Below are 27,233 nucleotides of genomic sequence, written 5' to 3'. Positions count from 1 at the left end.
TCTTGAAATGAGAATTCATGTTCAGCCCAGCAGGTTAGCCAGATTCTTTAAGGATCCGGATTAAGGCATGGACTTAGTAGAATGCACAACCTTCTGTTTGGAGATGAGGGGTTCTGCCTGCACTTTCTCAGATTCCCATGTTAGATATGCCAAAGCCTCGCTGTTTGCCTTGTCTCTGGAGGTAATGAGCAAGCAACTCCTACCTTTGCGTTACTATGGAAAGTATTTTATTCAGAGAGGACATTCTCACAAAGGATATTTAAAGGGATTTTTTCACGTGCCCCGTATTTCATATTTTCACTCCGTTGAACTATCTTTATTCTAGTTGAGAAACCATTTTGAAACTAAATAGCAACACTTCTGGGAAGGTGGTTTGAATGTATTGAAGCCTATTAAGCAGCACAGCTGAATAGTCTCTTATGTTCCAACATGGTGGCAGGAATCATCTGGATTCTCAAATGAATGGAAATCCAGTTAAAGGAAATGTACTTACCACAAACGAAGATAATCAGATGGTTATTTCCACAAACTTATTTTGAAGGGAGTCCTCTTTCGTTGACCTGCTCACTTCTTTGGACAATGTCATCTAATGGGCTATAATCAGCAGATGCCTTTAAGCATACCCAAGTATTCTGGGGCACTGAGAGAAATGTTGGTCTTGGAAGAGGCGCCTCCTACCTTCTGCGAGGTATCAGTCTAAAAGCTTTGGTCACTGTAGTGGGGACTACATAATTTTATTATTTGAAATCTATAGATGGTTTATACGGTAAATTCTATTTTGTGACATCTGACCCACTTGGGTCAGTCCCAAGGAACCACTTGGTTTTAAAGAAAATGACATGGTTTATTTTATCTAGAAGTTAGTTGAATACCTCCAGCATTCTGCTAGGATTAAAATATTACCCTCCAACCAAATACAGATATGTTCGTAAACACTGATAGTTTTCTTAGCCTGCCTCCAAGAATGAACTTGGAGCTCCTTTAAACTAATCTTTGACAAGCTGTAGAGGCTTTTTCAAGGCTGCCTAGTACAAACAATATGAAAACAAGCAAAGAGAATGCCAATGAGTTTTATGACTGTAATGAGGCCTAAATAACATTTCCAGTATGAGCAGACCAACTGTCACTGGTTAGCTGTGATCTTGTCCTAGGACAATCCAGAGCATTTCCTGAAGAGAGCTTCCTCTTACCTGTTTTGCAGACATGCAGTGTGGTCTACCAGTGAATAGTGAGAAAGGACAATTCTGTGGTCTGTGTTAGTTGGCAGGGGTCACAGGAAGCTGTAGAACATTCTGGAAGGCAGGCCCATATGGTAGCCACTTTCCCTGCTGGTTTTCCAACTTCCCTTTGGAACATGCCTGCCTGTTCTATGGTGACTGAAAATGAAATTAAAATAGCTTCCATCCGGCTTCCAACTCTCTCTGTGAATGCATAGCTATGCATGATAAACATAACATAATAGATCATTCAGAAGAGGGGAAAAATAATTTCCTAACCCTGCTAAAAGGATCATTACCAAAATGAATTATTTGCATAAGTAAATGGTGGAATTTTCTTGTTTTGTTCTGACTGCTGCGTTGGTTAGAGCCTATGATAGGATGTATGGAGGTGAGGCATTTTTCTGTGCCATTCCATATGCTGATGTCTAGGAAGAGTGAATCAGGAAGTCTGGAAAATTATGGTCAGTTCCTTCAAAAATATAGAAAACAGAAATTCACTTTTCAAATACCAAGAGGGCAGGGCAAGTCCCCTAGGAAATTCTAGAGTCCATGACGGTTGTGTCTTCTGAAGTCTCCTGTGTACACTGCCCTCTCCCTAATACCTGATCTCTCCCAGATCCTGTATCACTGGCTTTCTCTCCCCAGGGTATGAAGGCATTTAAGAAAATACTTTTCAAATGTGACAACTGAAGATTCAAAATGAATTGTATAGTTTTTTAAATGAACCCATCTCCAAGGCAAGGTCTCCTTTCGAAGAACAATTAACCTATTTCTCTACTGCATCCCTAGTAGAGCCTTGTCCCAGACCTTCCTAAGGAAATGTAAATGTGTGATTTTGCCTAGATTTGAGTATTAATTTGCTAAGGTATGAGTAAATAAATATGGTATCGACTATAAGTTCTCAGAGCTGTGACTCTGAGAGCAGTATGGTTTAGTGGGAAAGCTCCTGCTTTGGATCAGTCCTAGGTCCTAATTCCAGTACCACTGATTACTAGCAGCCAGGCAGTTAACATCACTGAACTTCATTTCCTTACCTGTAAGAGGATAATATCTTCTCACAGTGTCACTACAAGGACTGCATGAGATATTATGTGTAAATATAATTTATGTCTCTCAGTAACTGCTAGCGCTATTTTTGCTAGAACATTCAAGTCCAGTGGCAAGAGAGCTACAAGCCTATAAGACCGTTAATTCAAATCAAAAATGCAAACAGTGTCGGGGTGGTCCCAGTCCTGAGTTTCTCTCCAGAATTAAGATGAACGATCTCTCATCTTCATTGGAAAGAGACAGAGGGGGGAAATTGTGAATGCAGTTATAGGCATACCTCGTTTTGTTGGACTTTGCAGATACAACATTTTGTACAAATTGATGGTTCATGGCAACTTTGTGTTGAGTAAGTCTATTGGTACCATTTTTCCAACAGTATTTGCTTACTTTGTGTCTCTGTGTCACGTTCTGGTAACTCTTGCAATATTTCAAACTTTTTTTGTCATTATTATTATATTTATGGTGATCTGTGACCAGTGATTTTTTTTTTTTTTTAGTATATTGGGTTTTTTTTTTTTAGAAATTTATTTATTTTTGGCTGTGGTGGGTCTTTGCTGCTGAGCATGGGCTTTCTTCTAGTTGCTGCGAGCGGGGGCTGCTCTTCGTTGTGGTGGGCAGGCTTCTCATTGCAGTGGCTTCTCTTGTTGTGGAGCACGGGCTGTAGGCGCGCAGGCTTCAGTAGTTGTGGCACACGGGCTCAGTAGTTGTGGCGCACGGGGTTAGTTGCTCCGCGGCATGTGGGATCTTCCCGGACCAGGGCTCGAACCCGTGTCCCCTGCATTGGCAGGAGGATTCTTCACCACTGCGCCACCAGGGAAGTCCGACCCTTTTTTTTTAGTTGAAGTACAGTTGACTTACGATGTTGTGTTAACTTCTGCTATTCAGCAAAGTGACTCAGTTATGCATATATATACATTCTTTTTTTTAATACTTTTCCATTATGGTTTATCATAGGATATTGAATATTTTTCTCTGTGCTATACAGTAGGACCTTGTTGTTTATCCATTCTATCAATATATATAAGAGCTTACATGTGCTAACCCCAACCTCCCACTCCATCCCTTCCCCAACCCCTCCCCCTCAGCAACCACCAATCTGTTCTCTATGTCCGTGATTCTGTTTCTGTTTCATAGGTTCATTTGTGTCATATTTTAGATTCCACATATAACTAATATCATATGGTATTTGTCTTTCTCTTTCTGACTTGCTTCACTTCGTGTGATAATCTCTAGTTGCATCCATGTTGCTGCAAATGGCATTATTTTGTTCTTTTTTATGGCTGAGTAGTATTCCATTGTATATATGTACTACATCTTCTTTATCCATTCATCTGTCGATGGACATATAGGTTGCTTCCATGTCTTGGCTACTGTGAATAGCGCTGCTATGAACATAGGGGTGCATGTATCTTTTTGAATTGTAGTTTTGTCTGGATATATGCCCAGGAGTGGGATTGCTGGATCATATGGTAATTCTATTTTTAGTTTTCTGAGGATCCTCCATAGTGTTTTCCATAGTGGCTGCACCAACTTACATTCCCACCAACAGTGTAGGAGGGTTCCCTTTTCTCTACACTCTCTCCAGCATTTGTTATTTGTTGGCTATTCTGACTGGTGTGAGTTGTTACCTCATTGTAGTTTTGATTTGCATTTCTCTAATAATTAACGATGTTGAGCATCTTTTCATGTGCCTCTTGGCCATCTGTATGTATGGCCAGTGATCTTGATGTTACTATCGCAAAAAGATTTCGACTCACTGAAGGCTCAGGTAATGATTAGTATTTTTTAGCAATAAAGTATTTTTTATTAAGGTATGTACATTGATTTTTTAGACATGTGCTTTCGTACACTTAATAGACTACAGTATAGTGTAAAAACAACTTTTATATGCACTAGGAAACCAAAAAATTCATGTGACTCAGTTTATTGCAGTAGTCTGGAACGGAACCCATAATATATTCGGGGTATGATTGTATTTTATATTTTTCCATTGGATGAAGGACAAGCCAGTTAATCTTCTGAAAAGAATTGGAGACTGGTAAATTTTGGTGTTTTTATTTCTGGCTCATTATTTTTAAAAAATTAGACATGAGTTCTCAGCCATGTGATCTTTCCACTTTCAAATTTATTGCTGGTGACAGTACTCACTGAGTGCCTGTCGCTGTGCACTCCTGTGGTCATTACAGCAACCTAATGATGTGTTCAGATCATTATCCACATTTTTAGATGAAGACAATGAGGCACAGAGGGTTTAAGACTTCAGACAAGTTCACACAGCTAGTAAATGATGAAGCCAGGATTTAACTTAACAGTATTATACCAGCCCCAGCGGGAGGATAGCTTGTGCAGCAAGCCTTGCTGTGTGCTCGAGGACCTTCTCTCTTAGCTACAGAGCCAGGAAGCAGCTACAGCTCCATTGAGCCCTGCTTGTATGTACTTTCTGTTAGGGCATTAGAAACACAGAAGAAAGAGATCCATGAGCACTGGAGTAGTTGGATTGGCTACTTGTAGACCTGTACTATGACTTTCTGGGCCCTAGGCACTTCATGGGCCCCTTCCTCCATTAAAAAAAAAATATATATATACACACACACACACACACACACACACACACACACACACACACACACACATATATGTATGTGTGTGTGTGTAAAATTACTGTGTTGGTATAGAGATGAATATGACATGGGGTGGATTCACTATTATATATTTATTATTACTATATTCCTGTTTTTTGTGATTTTCTTTTTTTTTTGGCCGCACTGCCCTTGGCAGTGAAAGTGCAGAGTCCTAACCACTGGACTACCAGGGAACTTTCCTGGTTTTTGTGATTTTAAAAGAAATTAAAGGGAATTCCCTGGTGATCCAATGGTTAGGACTCGGTGCTTTCACTGCCGTAGCCTGGGTTCAATACCTGGTCAGGGAACTAAGATCCTGCAAGCCTCTCATCATGGCCAAAAAAAAAAAAAAAAAAAAAAAAAGAAATTAAAACCTTTTTGTGGGCCCCTAAAAGTAAAAGTGCCATGGGCTCTGAGCTCTGTGCCCATTGTGCCTAGGGGACAGGTCAGCCCTGGCTTTGTGATGGTTGTAGGCATTCAGTCATGCTCCAAGGTATGGGTGGAAAGAATCTGAATAAGTGGAAAGCCAAGATTTCAATTAATGGCGTGAGCAAATCGAATTGGGAATGAAAATTGCTTAAGCAGGGCACCCCAGCTGCCCAAACTGATGAGTGCTTGTCGGGAAGAGAAGGCAACATGGAGAGCCTTGAAGATTTGACCAAGGGATCTTGCACAGGCTGAGTCAAAAAGGATAATAACAGAATTTAGCGACTTCAGTACCCAAAGCTAGTTGACAAGGAACAGTACCATCCATGATAAAGCTTTCATCCACCCACGACAAAATGAGAAAGTAAGCACAACGTAGTGAGTTTTTTATAAGGCTAAATTTATTCGGTTTAAAGAACTATCCTTTTTATGTATTAAATCCTTCATGATTTGGGCTTTTAGACATATCCTTACTTTACAATGAAGTGAAGGTGATAGCCTTAGTAAATGGTCATTTCTTTTAATATCTTTACTTGGCAAAATTAAAAATTGACAACCCTAAATTGGCCCCCAAAATTATTTTGAATTTTCATTGGTCCACAAAATCCGAAGGTGTTGAAATCACCTTGCCATGTGGACAAGAGCCTAACTTTACTATGGCCCCAGTGCTACACCAGCCCTATCATCTAGATTCAATATTCCCTGTCCCCATCTTACTGGGACACAGGTATCCACAGCCTCAGGTGACAATCACTTTCCTCCATGGACTGAGAAGCTCAGCCACAGTAATAGCAGTGACCTGGCTGTCTCTTTCCCCTTTGGTTCCTCGATGGTCACTGTCTTCTTTTACTGTCTCACCCTGGATGTTCCTCTTCTTTTTCCTCCCCTCCCTGTTTGGGAGGGAGTGGGGTTTCCACCATGACAGTAAAGTAGACAAGGGTAGAAATCAATTTGAAAGATACATCTGGTTCTCTAGCCTACAGGAAATTGCTTATGCCTTATTCATCTCTCTCCTCGTTGGGCTCGAGTTTACGAAGGAAGCCCAAATTATTGGCTATATTTAGGCTGGCACACATGGTCTTTTAGAGGCACAGTAGAATGCAGTGAACCTTCTGTGGCCTTGGCCGAGAGAAGCAAACATGGGCTGATCTAACTGCACTGATGCTGAGGGAGTGGGATGAGTAGCCTTTGCAGACACGCTCCAGTAGGAGCGTCTGAAAGCAGAAAGGCCAGGGAGGAGGCTCTTGCAGTTCCCGAGGCATAGGTGATGGAGACCTAAGGCTGCGTGCGGCCGAGAGGCAGAGAAGAGGTCTGCTTGACATGGTGACTGATGGGATGAAGGGCTGGGTGAAAAGGAGAATTAAGGATGCCTTAATGAAATAAACGTATTGACACCCCCTTCTGTTTAACAGCATTAACGCGTGACTATGATGATCATTTTAAATCATTGCTTTTTCTGGCTCTAGTAGGTATCTGGAATAACTCTGCAGTTTTCCTTTTTTTTTTTTTTTTTTTTCGTGGTACGCGAGCCTCTCACTGTTGTGGCCTCTCGCGTTGCGGAGCACAGGCTCCGGACGCACAGGCTTAGCGGCCATGGCTCACGGGACCAGCTGCTCCACGGCATGTAGGATCTTACCGGACCGGGGCACGAACCTGTGTCCCCTGCGTCGGCAGGCGGACTCTCAACCACTGCGCCACCAGGGAAGCCCTGCAGTTTTCCATTTTGCAGTTGATTTTGTGATCCTCAGTGAATTCATGTATACTTCTTATTACAAATTACCAAGGAATTTTAGGTATACTTTTGAATAGTCTTATTTTAGTTGCAGGTGTTATGAACATTTCTGTTGATGCCATATGAGTAAAGAAGCTTTAATTTTTTTGTTTGTTTCTTCATAAAATTCCTCATGTCAGCAGATCACTTCCAGTTCATTTCCATTAAGCAATATATTTTGCAAAAATCTCACTTGAAATTACACTACAGCCTGAGGGTAACTCCTTAATTACCATACTGTCAATATAATAAGCACACAAATGCTATGAATTCCTGGATGGCAAATAGTAGAATGACACAGCCATGGCTCATCAGAACCTGAGATAAAAATCCCGAGATTTGATCTTTCTGTATATTTGCTCTCAGTAGTATAACTGAATAGAACAGGTAAACAATTAACAACCTGTCATTAAATCAGAAGTGCTGGTGTCCACCAACAAGCAGTTAGACACACCTGAGTTTAAATCTCAGCCCTATGACCCACTGACTACTTGAATGAACCTGGGTAAGCGCTGAACCTCTCTGAGTCTGACCAGAAAAAAATGCAGCCATTAATGCCTGCCAAGCAGCATTGAGGTAAGAAAGTGAAGTAGCATGTCTGAGTGCCTTATGTATGCTCACTGTTCATTTTCTAAAGGAAAACGTTTCTGGACTGTTTCTGCATTCCATGGTGTAAAGTCCAAGACTACCCCTGACTTTTCTAGCTGAAGTCTTTCCTTCCTTCTCTGGGTCGGGGAGGAAGTTCTGGGACAGTGTGCTTTGTCCCCCATCTCTGTCCAGTGGTTTTTCACTAGCCTCACACTCTGCTTTATTAAGTTGGTCACATTACTTATCTCGAGTTTTAGTATCAAACATAGGCCTATGTTTATTGGAGAAATAAAGCCTGTAAGTCCTTTCTTTAAGTCCATCCTTAAAAAATAAATAAGGATCTGTTTTCATGTCTGTTCCCTGAAGTTTCTGATGTACCTTCAATATGTTTTATTTATTTTCCACAGATAGTGGTTCCTCAGGGAAGCACAGAAAAGAGGAAAATTATATTTTTGAGTCAAAGAGCCATCGAGGAGGAGGGGAACACCCAGCCCCAGAAGCAGGTAAATGTTTACCTTGGAAATTCATTGCAGAGTAGAAACATTTACAGAACCACATATCCTGTGGCTGAGGTTATTAGATGAATCTGCAAGAGTTCATGGTAAGAACAGGGATCTGTGGGTCAGAAGAACTAGTATATTCTCATCTCCTATATCATACTTCATCTTGGGACTCTTGAACTAGTATCTTCACATCTTTGGACCTCAGCTTCCTCTTCTCTAAGTTGATTGGACTGGATAATCACTACAGTCCCTTCCAGGTGTAACATTGTGTGGAACGAGTGATACTCAGGACATAGTGGTTAAGAACCAGATGCCAAGGTTCAAATCCTTCATCCATCACTAACTCGATGACCTCGGGCAGGTTATCTTCTCTCTCTGGATCTCAATTTCCTCATTGGTCGATGAACATAATAACTATACCTGCCTCACAGAGCTGTTAGGGAGAATAAATGGAACAGTCATTATAGAGCATTTAGCATATTGCTTGGCTCATGCAATAAGCCATATAAATGATGGCTATTGTGGAAGACAACAGGAATGGTGAAAGGGTGTAGGTGGTACAGGGGATATTTAGTAAGTGGAAGAAGAATACTGTAATTTCATAATTTTGGTTATATTTAACTAGAAAGAAAATACTTTCAAGATAGTCCTGTAGAAAGGTAAGTTTTAATCCTAAATCTCATAAACTAATTAGTAAAAGAAAATTTAGGAGAACAAAAGATGATTATTAAGCTATGGATCTAAACACTGAGAAAACTTTCTTTTTACACTAGAAGTAGTCTTTGTAATATGTGAACAATAGTCAAGTATAGTTTTAAAATAATAGATGGCTAAAATAACCCAGGTATCAAGTACCTAGATGCTGCCCAGGCTGCTGGCCTGCTGGACCAGGATGTTTGAATAAAAACACCCATCCCTTTTCGACATACAGAGGGAACCAGGCCTGCCCCTTACCCCCATGCCCAGATGTATCCAGAGAGCCTCAGTTCTGATTGCCCGGTGCCTGTCCTAATTGTTACATATTTGAGTGTCACGCCCAGTCTTAGGAACAGAATACCCAATTCATCCCCTTAGCTGGTTTCTAAGAAAACTATCGTGATGTGTTTTAGAAGGGGTTGGGAAATTTTAAATCTCAAATTACCTAAACTAAAAACACTGAAGAAACTATGCCAACTGAGTATTTAAAAGTCAAGAATAATTTTCAGTATCCTAGCAAGTACTTTATGGGAGACTTCATCTTCTTTGTCATCAAAGCATTAATCAGGAATCAGATTTGACAGTTCAGCAACCTCATATCTGACTTTGGCAAACAGAACATTCCCCTAGATTGTATGCGGTTTTATTGTTGCCATAGCTACCTCTGAGCCCCAGACTTGGGATTGGGGTCTTCAGCCACAGCTCTTCCCCTGCAGCCTAAACGCCGGTGTTTTCAACAAGTTGAACTCACTTAGAAGGGCAGCCTGTAACTTTCCTACCCTGAACAAGCAGAACTGGGGCTCGGTATTGGGTTCCAGTTGGTAAGAAATGGTTTGGGGTTCCCAGGGTTTCTTTGGGGGTTGACCAAAGTCTCTTTTTTTGTCCAATTCCTTTGTAACATATCCATCTTCTGTGGCTAGTACAGGAAGATGCAGGGGGAACTGGCACCCTCAGGTCCAAACTTAGCCCTCTCAAAACTTCTTTCCTCAAGGTCGCCATTAGGAAACTGGAATGTATGTGCCAGCTCTAGAATCAAATTATAGACTGTTGGTTTATCACAGATTTTTATCTTTCATAATTCTCTACGGGAATACTGGCCTCACCCAAAAGACTGTCTTGTACCAAGAGTCGCTAATGCAACTTCCTCATCCCACCCTCCTGAACCCAGACTGAACTCTCAGACTGTTCCTGAGAATCTTCTTCAGGAGTTTTACCTAGGATTCCACAAATAAACCAGAGGTTGAAATGCCATTAGTATGTACTCGGCTCCAGGCCCTCTTGTCTTGGAGAGGAGGCCAGCTATACCTGGGACTGGTTTTAAGCTCAGAAAATCAAAGCTATCAGGAGTGAACTTCCTCAGTTACTTACCCCCAAATGTAAACACCTGTTGGTACCCAACCTCTCTTCTTTTCCTCCAGCACTAAAGGAAAAGGTGTCCCCTCTTTCCAAGGTCAGTCTCTCCCCGTGACCTTGATGCAGCTCCTTATCTCCTCAAGTCTGTTTCTCCATCATTTATTAACTCCCAGTGTTTATAATCTCTACTGGTTCATTCCCCTAGACACATTCAGATCTCTAAAAACATATAAAAAACAAAACAGCATCCCTCAGCCTTCAATGTCCCTGTAAATGAATTCCCGGTTGCTAAGTGCAGCGGCCTCTCCAGGCTTCACCTCACTTGACCTCTCCTTAGGATTTGATTCCGCTGACCACTTTCCTCTTGAAATAGCCTCGTCCTTCTGCTTCCAGGGCTCCCTTCTCTGTTGGTTGCCGACCATTTCTCTGACCTGTCTCTTCCTGTGCTCCTTGGTTCTCCTCTTTGTCCGCCCTCTGAAATGTTGGTGCTCCCTGGGGCCTTGTCCCTGGCCCCCTTCTCCCTTCCTCTCTGGCGGTCTCACCCACTTTCGTCCCTGCAACCATCACCTTAACGCTGAAGGTCCCCACATGTTCAGGCCCAAATCATCGAAGAGCCTAGAGAAAATTCTACCTGGGTTAGCTGTCGGCATCTCAATTTGAAACTGTTGAAAAATAATCATCTCCCTCACCCACCCCAAGCAAGCTCCATCATACATCTAAGTCACTCGGGCAGAGATCCTAGGAACCAGATACATGGACCACTCTTTTTATATCTGTACTTCATATATAATTCTACCATAGTAACTGTAATACTTTATTGTATCTTTTCATGTAAATGTCTATCTACCCAGACTTGAAGTCATTAAAAAACAATCTCATTTAACTTTTGGAGAAGTGGTATACCACAGTAGTTCTGGAATAGTACTGTCTGGGGCCATATCCTGACTCTACCATACTGAGAGAAGTCAAGTCACTTAATTCTCAATGCCTTAGTTCCCTCATTTGTAAAATGGGGATAATAAAAGTACGAACTCATATGGTGGTTGTGAGAATTAAATTACTTAATCTATAAAGTGCTCTTTATTATCTTTGATTACCAGTGTCAGGCACATGACTGTTAATTTATGCAAAATGAATAAATAAATGAAAGAAAATGTTATGAAATCAGCTTATGCAATGGAGGTTTTTGCGCCTCTCGTTCCACCAGTTGGCAAGACCCCTGTAGCTAAAAATAGTTCCACCATATCATCTCCAAGCCTGGCCTGACTACAGAGCAGATCAGACTAAGAATAGACCCTGCTGAGCTTGATAAGAAAGACTCATCTGGGGTACACACTGTTCCTTCCAGACTCCTGAAAGGCTCTAAAAGCTGCTTCTAGTCTAGGTGTCTAGGATCAATCCCACAGGGAAGAAAACCTATGGAGAACTAGAGATTTTTTTTCCTCAAGTTTTCAATAATGGTTCTACTGGCTGAGAGTAGGTTCTCTGGATTTAGGAAACAAAAATTTCTTAAAGCCCTAACCAGAGCAAGAAATCAGGAGTTAGTCCGTACTTACTTTAATGGTGAATGATCATGTATGACTCCATAGATGTAAGCTGTGACTGCAATGAAGATACGTCCTGTGGTCACAATGTCTTTACAGTTGTCTATTTACAGAATGATATTACAGTTGGATATAAGGGTAATCTGACTGCAACGTTTGTACCCACTGATGGCATATAAATTTTATAGGAACCTGGTACACAATGTGGTTTTAAGGAACTCTTGGTTTGAGACCTAGACCTGCAACTTACAAGCTATGTGCTCTTAGGCCAATGGCTCAATCTTTCTGCACCTCAGTTAATCTGCAAAATGGAGGTAATATGAGTACCTACTTGAGTTGTTCAGATTAAATAAAACAGTGCATGCACAGTGCTTATCATATAGTGGATTGTGGCTGTTATTGGTATTAACCACTGACCTACCCTGTTCATTTCCGACCTTTGCACAGGTGCAGTGCTACCCCTGGCCCTGGGTTTGGCTATCACTGCTTTGCTGCTTCTCATGGTTGCTTGTCGACTACGGCTGGTGAAACAGAAACTTAAAAAAGCTCGTCCCATTACATCTGAGGAGTCTGACTACCTCATAAATGGGATGTATCTATAATAAGTGTAATTTAAATAGCTGAGGGCAAGGACATGTTTCACTTATAATTTGTATATATTTTGGGTTCTGATATTTATAACCTCTTCTGTTTTTTGTTTTTAACCTCTTCTGTTTAACTAAGAAAACTACTGAAAACCCTGAAGATTCTGCAACTACTAAACCTTTGTTTTTATTTATTGATTTTCCTTGGGCAGTATGTGAAATATTTTGAAATTTAGAGAGGAGTCCATATGATTAAAGACTTTTACAAATCTAATTCTGATTTACATAAGTTGTCCCTAAAAACAGAAATTTGCAATTAGCCAAGGGAGAAAATTCAGAGTCTCTAGAGGTTCCTGAGAAAGGCAGTGTTAACTCTTTACTTTCTAGAAGCCAGCCATTGGCACTTTATACCACCCCACTTCCCTTGTCCTGGGGCCCTCCCATTTCTCACTTTAAGCTTCCAGTGTTCTCCTTTCTCTTCTCCTCTTCAAAACCTATTTCTGAGGATGGAGCTCAAGTGAGTGTACACCTTCAATGAGATGTTATCCACGGCAGGAATATCTAAGTTATAAACCTAATGAACAGGTCAGTAAGGCCTAGGGAAGGTGAATATGAGTTCTCCCCAATGCCTGACATCGTGTCATGTATGTGGCTGCTTCCTTCTCCCAAAGGAGAATGACTCAGACTTTGAATTACAAATAGCTCTGACATGGTCATGGAAGCAGAGAACCTGGCAGGTCAAAACTTTAACAGAAACCTAGCTGAGGGAAAAATGAGCAAGGAGGAGGATTAGTTCCTGTATCTGCTCAGCACTGCTCGATGGTCCGGAATACAGCAGCTCATTTATATAGTCACTGGTTTTCAGCATTAGTATGTGTTGATGGAAGAAAAAAACTGCATTCAAATTGAAAAACAGAACACTGAATGGATTTCTGGGTATAGCTTTTGTAAAAAGGTCACGTGTTTAAGTATCAGCGGTTCTTCCATTCAGTGGAGTGATGCCATTTTTCCGTTATTTATTTAATGCTCTAAAATGTTATAATGTGCACACAGCTAGTGCCAGGCTTATGTACTCCCAGAGCATAAGGGAGTTTTGCACAAATTCATCTTTACAGAAAACCAGCATCTAGCTTAGCATCTTTTACCTTTTAATCTGTAGGATTTTATAGGCGTATTATTTCCACCATTGCTTAATGCTGGGACTATGCACATTCTAGAAATTATGCTACTGAGAGGAATGTATAATGTGATGTTCCTATTCACACGTTTGTTTGTTTTTTTACCATAAGTGGCAAATCTTTTAAAATACTTGAAAACCCTCTAGAAAACTATTTTTAGACTGAACCTGAAGTAAGTTGTTCCTTTAGCAAAGACTTAATTTGGGTTGGAGATACACATTAACAAATGGATAGTTACTTAGTTCTAGGAAAACAAAGAAATTGGTTATTTTTATTTCCTAAGAAACTCAAGCATGAATTTTAGAATTGAGCAAAGATTTAAATTTCTCCTTAAGGAGTTTAGAGAAATGACTGTGTGAATGAACCTAAGATGTCTGTACTCTGTATGTGATGCTGTGCAGTTTGTTTTTATATAGAAGGATGTCACCTATAGCCATATCCAATAAAATAAAAACTGATGAGGCATGCATCTTTCAGCACATCTTTTATACATGAAGAAACTAAACACAATTTAGTATTGCTATGGTGTTGAAACACTTGATAAAAGATGTCCCATATCTATATGTACAATATTCTTTAATAAATTTTATTATATTCCTAAGCCTTTTTTACAACTTTTAATATAATCATAGCTGCTAGTACAGATGGTCCCTGACTTACGTTGCTTCAGCTTACATTTTTTTTTACTTTATGATGGTGCAAAAGTGATACATTCAGTAGAAACCATACTTGGAATTTTGAATTTGGATTTTTTTCCTGGGCTAGTGATATACTTACTGTACATCCTCTCTCGTGATGCTGAACAGTGGCAGCATAGGTCTTTTCCCCTAGAAAATAATCCTTTTTACTACTGATTTAAAACTGATACAGCAGTGTTAACAGGGAAATTCTGCAGGCTCTTTGATCCGTAAGGTAATTTCTAGGCAAAATCCTGACAGGATAATCACCTAAAAATTAAACAAATAATGCTGGCAAAACAAATTACTCAGTGTGATGCAGTCCTTTAAAGGGCACAGTAAGAAGTGTTCAGGGCACGGAATTCAAGTACAAATGTCCTCAGCTGCCCTAGGCCCTTGGACGGCTGCCTCTGATGCTTAAGGTGCCCTCAGTATTGCCGTCACCTGCCCTTTGGCCAAAAGTGTTATTCTGTGATGCCCATCCTACTGGGACACTCCACCCAAGTGAGAATGAGTTCTTGAGACCCAGCAGCCATAGAACTTCCTCTCACGTTAGGAAAGAAAAAAGAAAGGAAAGAAGGGAAAGGGAAGAGAAGAACAGGAAAAGGGGGAGAGAACGAGGAAGAGGGGAGGGTTTCACCGGCCCAGCAAGGCAAGGCACTCTGTAGTCACTAAGGCGAGGGAGCACTTCTCAGAGTCCTGGCCCCAGCAACAGAAAGTCAGTTAAAAAGATAAAGCTTCGGGCTTCCCTGGTGGCTCAGTGGTTGAGAGTCCGCCTGCCGATGCAGGGGACACAGGTTCGTGCCCCGGTCCGGGAAGATCCCACATGCTGCGGAGCGGCTGGGCACGTCAGCCGTGGCCGCTGAGCCTGCGCGTCCGGAGCCTGCGCGTTCGGAGCCTGTGCTCCGCAACGGGAGAGGCCACAACAGTGAGAGGCCCGCGTACCGCAAAAAAAAAAAAAAAAGCCTCAAGTGGGGAACCAACAACTACCGCTGTAGCAATGATAGGAGAAGGGTTAAACAAAAGGAAATAATCAGACTTTTTTTCCTTTTTAGTACATTATACATTATAATACATAAACACAAACTTCCTTGGGCCCCATGGGCCAGCCAGTTCTCTTCAAGCAGGATTTTTTAGTGGCACTCTATTTGGACCACCCTTTCAGTACAACAGGGACAAAATATTGTCATCTTCCTGGAAAGTGGTAGGAGAAATTGAGACAGGAAACTGAAATCTGATTAGAACTTGTTTGTTTTACTGAATATAGTTCTTTAAGAACACAGTAAGCTGTAGGAAATGATTTATACCCTGAAAGAATTTTACTACTTACCTAAAATAAGTTATTAGCCTTTTGAACCCATTTAGAACATTTAAAAAATAACCCATATTTGTTATTTCATTTGCAATACTAGTTTTCAATTACCATAGTCATATGGGTTATTTTAGTGCTATACCAAACTATTAAAAAATTTGTTAACGTTTAGCTGAAAATCAGAAATGGCTACCTCTCTAACGAAACAAAATTAAAGGACCTTTATTCCTTGCTGACAATCAGGTGCCAAGAATACCTTCAAAGAATTCATGAGTATTAAGTTATTATTTTTAAATGTTATTGTATTTTAAAATACACTGAATTTTTAAGATGCTTTAGTATAAGTAGCTTATAGTCAATTTAAAAGTGTAATCAACTTTTTTTTTTGAACAACACAGATTTCAAAAATTAGGGCAATGGGATCTAAAGTATTTGTACAATGTTAATGTATACTTTTAACCCAAATGTCATTTTTAAATACTACTTGGGAAAGGGTTGAAACCCCCGTTAGAAAATAGAATTCTTAATTTAATTCTTAATTGAGAGCTAGATTTGGCTTTAATAAAATCAAATCTGTAAAAATCACCTTGTTTCAACAGGACCTCGCTAGACTGTAACTTTAAAAAATGTTTTTATTGTTGTCCTTCATATTATGTAAAGAAGTCCTTCTAATAAGGAAACATGAAATGCTAAAATATTTTAGAAATTATGAATACTAAAGATTAAAGAGACATTTCTTATCTCTGACCAAAACATATATTAATTCAATTATTTTCAAGAGAAAAGTTCATAGATAGAATTAAAATTCATTATTTCCATCTTTACCCATTTATTGATGCTCCCCTAAAATCCATTCCTCTTTATTCAACATTTAAAAAAAAATTTTTTTTTTTTTTTGCCATGCCACGCAGCATGCAGGATCTTAGTTCCCTGACCAGGGGTCAAACCCGTGCCCCCTGCAGTGGAAGCGTGGAGTCTCAACCACTAGACCGCCAGGGAAGTCCCTAAAAATTTTAATTCGAAAAGTTTAAAGTCCAAGAGCAATGCTTGGCATAGCATTTGTCTGTACCAATCAGATGCCACTTAGTTTGTCTTATCAGATTTATAAACTGTCCCCTCAACCAGACTGCAAACTTCTTGAGAGTAAGGGCCTTTTTCTATCCCCAAGACCTAACAAAGGGACTTACATAGAGTAAAATGTTGATAATGGCTAGGAAGGATACAGACTAGTGAATAAGTTGAAGAATTAATTTAAAGTCCTAAAGAATACTTGATGTTTGAAACTACCACCCGCAAATGACAGAGTCCTGGATCAAAAGGGTTCATGGCCTGAGTCCAGAAGCAACACTAACAACAGCAAACTGAAGCCAGCAATGAGTTCACAAGTTTTGGCCACCAACTAATGCAAGTTTCCTGTGCCTAAGACCCTGCCCAAGAAGAGGCACTGGTAAAAACATGCATGCATAATTTTTTAAAAGCCATTTTCAAAGAAGTAATGTTTAAGACTTTAAGATGTGGGGAGAGGTGCCTCATCCCCTCACGAAGGATCCATTTGCCAGAATCATACACACTTGGGCACAGCAGAGGGAAGGGCTTTGCTGGGAGTGCTAGTTCTGCTAGCTCTAGAGCTTATATCTCTTCAAGTTCTAGAGCCCTTAGAAAAACTAAGATCCTAATATAAAAGTATAAAATCACAACATTTAAGCAAGATCCAAACGTGTTACTGCCTTCTTAGAAACTCATTTTACAGTCGTTACATTAATAAGTCTATTTATAGGTAATGGATGGGTTTTGGTACATTTATCCTCAACCCTGTTCTTTCTTGACATTAAGTCAGTGCATTCATTCATCCTTTCATTCATTCAGCATTTATTGTACATCTACAAGAGGCCCTGTGTTAAGCAAAGAAAAATAGTAAATGAGGTGTAGTTCTTGTCCTTGAGAAACGTAGTCACATTCCACAAATGTACAGTTAGATTAATGCTCTTAACCTGCCAGATTTCACAAAATGGAGCATCAGAGAAACAACCTTTTTCTCTGTGATCTTGGCATTGTGCACCTGGTGGACACGCGATTCTTCTATGTTCAAACACCGCCAGTGCCTTTCACTTTTAACTTTATTTGGCAAAGCAGCACTGCATCAACTGTTCAGTGACTAGGACGCAGCTTACACAGCATGTTAAATCCATATACATTATGAGCAGCAAATCAGAAACAGAAAAACAATACTGAGCTACAAGTCTCCTAGAATTTTTAAAGAGAGAAAGGAAGAACTATGTCAGTTATGTCCAATCTGAACAGCTGAGTGTTTTAAGGGACATCACCTGTCATCTTCTTAAGTTTTAATATTTACAAATGCTTAGCTTTAAGGTCACAAAGCAGCCGATTGTATCTACAACATGCTATTCTATGACACCACATCAAAAGCTTTAAAAAGGAAGCTCATCTCTATTTTCTTAGTAGCATCTAACATACACCCAAAAACCAAGAATCTTAACTTATAAATGGTGGTGTTACCTGATGCACAAAAGCAATCTGATGAATTAACATCTGAACAGAATTAAGTGTCTAAGAAAAGAAAAACCACTCCTCAAAATCAATTCTCAAACTATGTTTTCCATTTTGCAGAACCCTTTCTTTTAACATTTAAAGTAAAATGTGGGCATGTTAAAGTAATAATACACAAATTTATATCTGCATCCTTCTACCAATTTGGCTTCTGTGCCTCTTTGAAGAATTAGAAACCCCACAAAACCACACATTTTCATGCTGAAAATAGTGTAAGAAAGTCCAAAACAAGCTGTGATGCTGTTGATTTTCAAAAGCTTTGAGGACTGAGATGAGCAATCCACTGTAATATTATATACTGGTCAAGCTGATGTTGCTTTTACAGTTCGTCCCTGGTGGGGGAAAAGGAGAGAAATATATAAGTAGGAGTTACATATTATAAAACTTGGCTTTCTAATAGATTAGATACAACTAATAAATCAGTAAAAATACACTGATCCCCAAGCATTATTAAAAACAAAAACAAAACTGAGCAAATGATCCAAGTCAAAGCAAAAATGGAAATCAGCCATTTCAGACATCCTTCGTGCTACTCCAGAATGAAGAATGAAAACTAAAGGACCTGAATTCTTTATTTTTTAATTCAAAAGTAACTTTCTTCCTTCAAGACCAAATATTCAGAGAAATGGTAACTTTTAGATCCAGGATCTTGCTAATACTATTTATTGTAAAATAATAATGAGTAGTTAGAGTTCAGATAATTCTTTACAGCTACTTTCACAAAATTGGACAAAAATTTAGTCTTTTGTTTAGGGTATCTGTTAGCAATTGGCGAGTGGGTCAATGTCAACCCAAACTCTGTGAGAAAACGCATCATCTGTAGGTATAATATACCTGTCAGCTGATTTCATAAGGCAGCTTTATCAGCTCCAAAAGAAACCATTCGCTCAGCCAGGTGCAGCACTGTGCCAGCAACTGCCAGTGAGAGGAAGGAAGGAATAAAAATGCAGTCTAAAATAAATTGTATGGTATATAAATTATACCTCAATAAAGCTCTTAAAAGTGAAAAAATAAAGCTACCAGAAAAGCCTAAAGGCTTCTTATTTGAGGGTCATCTGAGTAACAAAAAACATTGTTAAAGACTCAAGTACTTTAGGGGTAAAGAAGTATGATGTTTGCAACTAAATCTCAAATGACTCAGGAAAAAATGTTACATATATGTATACATATAGAGAAAGAGGGAGTGAAAAGGAATGTGGAAAAATGTTAATAATTGGTAACTCTGGATGAAGAGATTCAGGAGCTCTTTGTACTATTCTTGCAACTTGTCTATAATAAAAATTTTTAAGTTTTTTAAAAGCTGTTAAAGTAAATTTGAAGGGAAGGTAAATAAAGAGCTAAAATTTCCCAGTTAAGTGGTGAATTAAGGGATTATTGGCCAGTACAGTATTTTTTATAAAATACGAATTTTATAAATTGTGCAAGAAAATATTTTTAAAATGACTTCTCCCATCAGCTGTCTTTGTCATACAGCACTGGATTATCTGTTAAATGATAAGTTATCAGTTCTTGTTCCTCTTAATACATTCTTCCAAATAATTTAAGTACTGTAATTCTCATAAAACAGCTTTTACTTAAATTCATGCAAGCATTAAAGTACTTAATCTTCAAAGAGTTCACTTGCAAAGTGCTCTATTAATAAATTAAATTCACTTGTGCTTTTTAAAATATGGATTAAAGATACTATTGTTGTTTTCTAAATAATTTTACATTTTATTTACCTGTTGCAAGGCATTAAGGATTCTGTCAATAAATATCCTTATTGCCCAGCATATCCTCTCCATTAAAAAATTTTTTTGAAAAGGGAAAAGGATAAAAACTCTCAACAAACTGGGTATAGAGGGAACGTACCTCAACATAATAAAGGCCACATATGACAAGCTCACAGCTAACATCATATTCAACGGTGAAAAGCTGAAAGCTTTTCCTCTAAAATCAGGAACAAGACAAGGATGCCCACTCTCGCCACTTTTATTCAACATAGTACTGGAAATCCTAGCCAGAGCAATTAGGCAAGAAAAAGAAATAAAAGGCATCAAAATCAGAAAGAAAGAGGTAAAACTGTCTCTTTTTGCAGAAAACAACTAACTAAAATTAGCTGTTTCTATATACTAATAATAAACTATCAAAAGAAAAATTAAGAAAACAATCTAATTTACAATTATATCAAAAAGAATAAAATATCTAGAAATAAATTTAACCAAAGAGTTGTACACTGAAAACTATAGAAAGTTAATGAAAGACACTGAAGATGATACAAATAAATGTAAATATATTCCGTACTCATGGATTGGAAGAATTAATGTTGTTAAAGTATCCATACTACCCAAAGCAATCTACTGATTCAATATAATCCCTATCAAAATTCCAATGTCATTTTTCACAGAAATAGAACAATCCTAAAACTTGTATAGAACCCCAAGAGACTCCAAATAGCCAAAGCAAACTTTAGAAAGAACAACAAGACTGGAGGTATCACACTTCCTGATTTCCAACTATATTACAAAGCTATAGTAATCAAAACAGTATGGTATTTGGTATAAAAACAGACACAGAGACCAATGGAATAAAGAAATAAACCCATGCATATATGGTCCATTAATTAAGGAGCCAAGAATATACAATGGAGGAACAGTCTCTTCAATAAATGGTGTTGGGAAAACTGGAGAGCCACATGAAAAAGAATGAAACTGGACCCCTATCTTACACCACACACAAAAAAATTAACTCAAAATGGATTAAAGACTTGGATGTAAGATCTAAACTTATTGTGGTGATCATTTTGCAATCTATACATCTATCAAATCACTATGTTGTACACCTAACACTAATACAATGCCATATGTCAATTATATCTCAATAAAACTGGAAAAGATCATATTGTTAAAAAATGTTTAATGATATGGGATAATGTTGATACCATTTTATTAAATAAAAAGAGATTACAAAATAATGCTACCATATGATCTCAGGACTACAAAAGAGATTTATATAGATCTATGGATAAAAGAAGAAAAAATCTACAAAATGTTAATAAGAGGTTATCTCTAGATTTTGGGATTATGGGTGACTTTTATTCTTTGTATTTTTTTTCCTATTTTTACAATGCATATACATTACTTTGGTAGTCAGGAACAGTATTGTTGAAAACAAATAGAAGGCAATTTATAGCACCCCACTCCAAAAAAAAGGAAAAGAAATTAAGTTTACAGACTTGAGTTTGTAACATTTAGGGTGCCAAGGAAAACCAAAAATTTGCTGCCATGGCAAGTATAACCTTGTCACATCCTAAGACTCCAAAATCCATTAACCTTATTAATTTTTCCTAATATTTATAATTCTACATAACCATATTTTTTTTTCTTTTGCGGTACGCGGGCCTCTCACTGTTGTGGCCTCTCCCATTGTGGAACACAGGCTCCGGATGCACAGGCCCAGCGGCCATGGCTCACGGGCCTAGCCGCTCCGCGGCATGTGGGATCTTCCCAGACTGGGGCATGAACCCGTGTCCCCTGCATCGACAGGTGGACTCTCAACCACTGTGCCACCAGGGAAGCCCAACCATATTTTTCTTTATCTGACTTACATGCATAGATCATTTACAGTAAAAAAGAGTACATCCTAAATTCCTAAAAAGGCTCTTTAAAATTGTATATATGTGGGCTTTCTTGGTGGCGCAGTTGTTGAGAGTCTGCCTGCCGATGGAGGGGACGCAGGTTCGTGCCCTGGTCCAGGAGGATCCCACATGCCGCGGAGCGGCTGGGCCCATGAGCCATGGCCGCTGGGCCTGCGCGTCCGGAGTCTGTGCCCCTCGGCGGGAGAGGCCACAGCAGTGAGAGGCCCGCGTACCGCAAAAAATAAATAAATAAATAAATAAAATTGTATATATGTGCTAATATTTCATTAGATTAATAACTGTATATATTTGTTACTTTATTGTATAAGTAATTATACATAATTTAATTATTAGGTTAATAACTCTAAGTTACTAACATTTAGTATTATATATTCTTTATCAAGAACAACTGAAAATAGGTACTACCAGGAAATAACAATCAAAATCCATGAACATTTTCTAATTAATGGGCTTTCTGAGGTAATAAAAGCTTTGTACAATTAACTTTGTACAAAGCATTATGAGAGACATAAAAAGAATTCCAAAAGCAACAGAATATATTCCTGCCTTTAGGATGCAAAATATATCATAATGCTGTAAAATATGTAAAGAAATTAAAAAGGGACAGTATAGAACAATATGGAACACAGGATCGGCTGGATATCCTAGGACCTAAACTGTCAATCCTAGAAATGCCAATCAATTCATAACATTTCTTTCATGTGTACATGGCACTTTAAGAAGACATCGATAGACAAAGTACTTATGGAATGAGAACCCTGAAACATTCCTCAGTTTCACAAACCAGAGATGGACTTATTCCTCTGACTCTTGTGGCTATTAAAAACAAAAATAAAATAAAACTTACCAGAAGATTAACAAAATGTTGATTTCTAGATATATAAAATAAATATACTTGTATAAAATAAAATACAAATTTAAAAATCATTAAGTTTACAAAGCAACTAATACAACTATTACATATCCATAGTCTTGAACATAATACCACAGATTCTAAGTCTATAGCCTATCTCTCTGACATTCTCTCTCCTTTTATTAATCCACCAAAATTGCAAGGAACATTTTTCCAAGTATAAGGGGACAAAAGTCTACATTCAAGTTTGGGGCTTTATTTGGCACTAGAATTCAGCATGCCCACTAAGTTCTCTCTCTTTTTTTTTCCATCTAGTTTCTATCACACCTTCCGAGAAATGATTGGATCTCACTCTCACAGAGCACTCCAACTAGCTCTGGACGCCTCAGTTCGAGAAGGACGGAAAGCTGGTGAGAAACAAGAGAATGTTCGTAACAAAGCACTAGGATGAGTTCTTGAATTAATCCTGAAGAAATTCTGAAAGAAGAGAAATCATCTAGCCTGGCAAGAAACTGACTAGGGAGCTTTTTACATAATTCCCATGTGAGATGAGAAAATGTAGGCAACCCTTTTTAACCACATTCTATCCTTACCACCACTGCCTTAATTCAGGACACCATCACCGTACCCCTGACTTGCTACAGGTACCTCCTATTTCTGACCCTAGTTTTGTCCCTTTCCAATCTACTCTCTACCCCACTGCCAGAATTATCTTTCTGAAATGGAATTCTGACTGCTTCACTGCCTGGCTTAAACAATCGCTCCCTACCGCCCTCAAGGCAGAGCCAACACACCACACTCTAATTGCCTGTTTGTCTTGTCTTTGGATTTTTTGGGGGGATCCTCTACTTGACTCTAAGTTCCACGAGAATGGTCAGTTTCAAATTCACAGCTGTGTATTCCTGGCCCTAAAGCAGTGCCTACGTAGTGGGCACGCAAACACTTGTTGAATTAATGATGTATTAAGAAGGTCCTCACACTGAAAAATATTTAACAAATTTAACAACAGAACAAATTGCCAAAGAAAAGTATTAGATGTTGCTTTTCCAAAGGCAATTTAAAATAAAGGCTTTTTTCTTTTTTTTCCTGTCTAGGACAGTTTAAGCATAGATTAGCCTGACGGGGATAGAAACAGGGCACACAAAAGCTAGATGTCCTCTCAAATCTATTCCACACCTAAATTTAAAAAGCAGCAGACGGGGACTTCCATGGTGGTGCAGTGGTTAAGTATCCACCTGCCAATGCAGGGGACACAGGTTTGATCCCTGGTCCGGGAAGATCCCACATGCCGCAGAACAACTAAGCCCGTGCACCACAACTACTGAGCCTGCGCTCCAGAGCCCACGAGCCACAACTACTGAGCCCACGTGCCCCAACCACTGAAGCCCTTGTGCCTAGAGCCAGTGCACTGCAACAAGAGAAGCCACCGCAGTGAGAAGCTCACGCACCACAATGAAGAGTAGCCCCCGCTCACCGCAACTGGAGAAAGCCAGCACGCAGCAACGAACACCCAACGCAGCCAAAAATAAATAAATAAAATAAATAAATATTAAAAAAATAAAAAGCAGCAGAGGAATTTGCTGCATGGGAGGAAAGGGGAAGGAAAAAGGTGGTGAGAGCTGACTTCAGACTACATCTGGCACAGGGCCTCCTCCTCTCTCCCAGTTAAGTCTGCCCCATACGATGCCCTGGCAGAGAGAAGAGGGCGAGAGGAGAGAAAACTGAGGTGATTCATAGACGTGGGAGTAGCTGCTTCCCTCTATCACTACAGCTCCTGTCAGGGACCACACCCCGCCCCCGCTTCTGCTGTCCCTGCTCTCACTGGGTTCTAGTAAAATTGTTTCCTTACCTTTAGGTCTAGAGTGGTAATAGCTTCCTACTATCACCCTGGGAACCCCTGGTCCCTGGGTAGGTCACATTCTTTACTGGTTCCCATAACCTTTCCCGTATTTCTTTGAATAGTCCCTTCATTAAAATCACTTCAAAATCCTAGCTGAGCACACTTTCTGTTTCCTGCCTGTGACCTTGACTGATAGTTTATGAACACAAACAGAAATAGCAGATTAGGGTCTCTTAAGATTTTTTTTTTTAATTTTATTTATTTGGCTGCATTGGGTCTTCATTGCAGCTCGCGGGCTTTCTCTAGTTGCGGCGAGTGGGGGCTCCTCTTCGATGTGGTGTCCAGGCTCTAGGCACGCAGAACGTAGCACGCAGGCTCAGTAGTTGCGGCACACGGGCTTAGTTGCTCTGCAGCATGTGGGATCTTCCTGGACCAGGGCTCGAACCCGTGTCCCCTGCTAAGTTAACCGTTGATGTTTTACCCTTTCAAACATCCTATTTTCTAGTAATTTCTTTCGGTACAAATTTGTTTTTTAATGTGGCAGTTGTTTTTTTCCAATTTCGTTTCCAGATTTTGTTCTACCTTTATATTCTTTAAACTTCATGATTTACAACTAAGTAACTGATTATCTCTGTAATTAGAACTACATCTTTGGATATAGGAAAATGGGTTTGAACAAACAGAAAATTTGCAATAGAAAAAAATTACAAAGTCCTCCTAGTACCACTAGAGAAAAGTTTCCAATGATGCATACATGTAAAATTGCTCAATGTTTTAAAAAGTTGAAGGCCAAAAAGAAAACCAAGTGTATATATATATTTAAATATTTGGTAAATGGTTGAACAATTGTCCATAGATTTTAAAATTACTCTAAATTTAATACAAATAGTTTAGTCTTATCAAGGGTAAAATGCAGGTGTGTGGAAGCCTGAAGCTTATATAATTGGGTAAGGGGGGAACGTCTTTATGAAGGAAAAAAAAAAGTAGACTAAAAATAAGACTATGCATATAAAATTTGGTATAAAGCCATGAAGGACCCAAAGCAAGTGAGGGCCCTGAAGCTTAAGTTTCATTAGCTTCAAGCTAAGTCCGCCTCTGGTTATAAAAACAAAAATCCTTTTTGTAATTCCTTCATCATTAAATTATGGTACTAATAATGTATATAAAAGGAGAAATTTTAAACTTATTAATGAAAATCTGAACTCTTACTTGATACCAAATTTCAGTAATTTCAGTGATATGTTTGCCCCTTTTATACAGCAGCAATCATACAATTATGTAGTTATATAACCAGACTAGAAGCAAAATGAACTTCGTAACTATATCTGATTCTAACTGACAAGACTGATAGCTTTTTAAAACTTTTTTTTGTTTTAAAGGAGTGCCTGTGCTCCAGTTAGAATTCAAAGAAAATAGCTATAACTACATTAGGTGAAGAATTAAAATGCAATTCCTAGTAAGGTATCCCAGAAATGGCCAATCAAAATTAGTCAGAAGTAAAACTCAGTTTTGAACAAACTGAGTTAGATTCACTACCACTTTTGCCATTACCATTCATTCAAAAGGTGCCTTTCCTCTTTCCAGAAAATAAAACTGAGAGGGCTATTAAACCTATAATCACCAATTTACTTATTAAGAATCATCTTAAAATAAGTACCTCTGTCCAATAAAAGTAGATTCTAAAACAAGGAGACGGTAAGGCCTTTCTTATTCCGGCATTTAATTCCAAGTAGACTTGGCTAATGTCACTCTTACTTACTGATCTCACTCCCTCCCACTGGAGAGAGTGGGAAGGGAAAGAAGGAAGAGAGGAAAAGAGAAATCTTGGCTTCAAACGAAAGATCCAGATTATGCTGAGACACAGAAACAAAAGTGGGTGTTAAAATGAGCCATGCTGTACTGAAGATTATGCTACGTGCTGCCGGCCCTTTGGGAAGGTGTGTGAGACCTGGGCACTCACTTACAGAATCCCCTCCCCTCCCCGGGAACTTAGAGTAGCTTAAAAATTGGCCAGCCTGTTCTATAAAATGGTGAGTTTCTTCCTTAGAGTGGTTCGGAAACAAGAGTGGAATGTAAAACAGGCACAGGTTGTCAGACGTCTATGAGCCTGATTGAAAGAGAGAAATCGAGCTGAGAGGGAGAATGTCCTCTCTGGGATCCTGACACCCTCGAAAACTGGGACAAGGGTATCTTTTCCCTTCTTTCTCTTTACAACAATGGTATAATAGAGATGAACTGGGGCAGGAAATGATGACCCCGTCTCTTCAGATGACAGCCTTTGTTTCCATGACCGTACAGCAGCTATAAAAACGAGTTGCAAATATAGAAACAGAGTGGCTGATACTAAAAGAATCTTAGAAAGTGTGGCTGAAAGCCTCTTTAAAAAGAAAAACACCTTTGTGCCAACCAAGTCTCACCCCCCTTTCCCAAAGATGAGCGAAATCCAAAGGACAGACCATGCAAAACTTTTCTACATTTTTAATGTAGTGAATTTCTCATGTTAAAATGGAGCAGCACAAAGGTGACAACCGAAAAAGCGGCTCTTGTAGTCTAATCTCTTAAAATCCACACCCTTTCACCTTGCATGTGTGGAAGAAGAAAGAGCAGAAGATAAAATCACTTCCACCTGGACCACTGCTTTTCTTTATCTGTTAAAGGCACGTATATCACTCCCATCAGAGGTTTCATTTTGACACTGCCATCTTGTAGCTTGTCATACTGCTCCAACATCTGGTTTCCACCTGCAGGACCAACTGGCAATATCAATCTTCCACCAGGCTTTAACTGGTCTATTAGCTAAAAGAAAAAGAAGAGC

The 27,233-nt window shown here is 39.2% G+C and overlaps 2 protein-coding genes across 7 annotated transcripts in view; one reads left to right on the top strand and one right to left on the bottom strand.

The window, feature by feature from the left end:
• The window catches only part of LRP11 (LDL receptor related protein 11), a 63,178-nt gene that overhangs the window by 31,708 nt on the left and 4,237 nt on the right, over positions 1 to 27,233 (top strand). Inside the window, exons 6-7 of one of the 3 annotated variants that reach the window (XR_014017221.1) lie at positions 8,081 to 8,176; positions 22,894 to 22,988. Coding sequence is in view for 2 of the 3 variants with exons in the window: in XM_081251145.1 (XP_081107271.1) it covers positions 8,081 to 8,176; positions 12,217 to 12,371 (251 nt within the window). In the remaining variant the exon portion in view is untranslated. Of the gene's footprint in view, positions 1 to 8,080; positions 8,177 to 12,216; positions 14,021 to 22,893; positions 27,039 to 27,233 lie in introns of those variants that run through there. The other 2 variants (XM_081251146.1, XM_081251145.1) reach the window with 2 other exon arrangements.
• The window catches only part of PCMT1 (protein-L-isoaspartate (D-aspartate) O-methyltransferase), a 47,736-nt gene continuing 38,122 nt past the window's right edge, over positions 17,620 to 27,233 (bottom strand). Inside the window, exons 7-10 of one of the 4 annotated variants that reach the window (XM_081251147.1) lie at positions 27,045 to 27,214; positions 19,940 to 20,083; positions 18,923 to 19,003; positions 17,620 to 18,420 (exon numbers count right to left, since the gene is read on the bottom strand). In XM_081251147.1, coding sequence (XP_081107273.1) covers positions 18,976 to 19,003; positions 19,940 to 20,083; positions 27,045 to 27,214 — 342 coding nt within the window. In that variant the 3' untranslated portion in view covers positions 17,620 to 18,420; positions 18,923 to 18,975. Of the gene's footprint in view, positions 18,421 to 18,922; positions 19,004 to 19,939; positions 20,084 to 26,997; positions 27,215 to 27,233 lie in introns of all 4 variants that reach the window. The other 3 variants (XM_081251148.1, XM_081251149.1, XM_081251150.1) reach the window with 3 other exon arrangements.

The sequence above is a fragment of the Mesoplodon bidens genome, assembly GCF_964165515.1.
Source record: "Mesoplodon bidens genome assembly, chromosome: 12".
Lineage (NCBI taxonomy): Eukaryota > Metazoa > Chordata > Mammalia > Artiodactyla > Ziphiidae > Mesoplodon > Mesoplodon bidens.
This window is presented reverse-complemented; position numbering and strand designations above follow the sequence as displayed.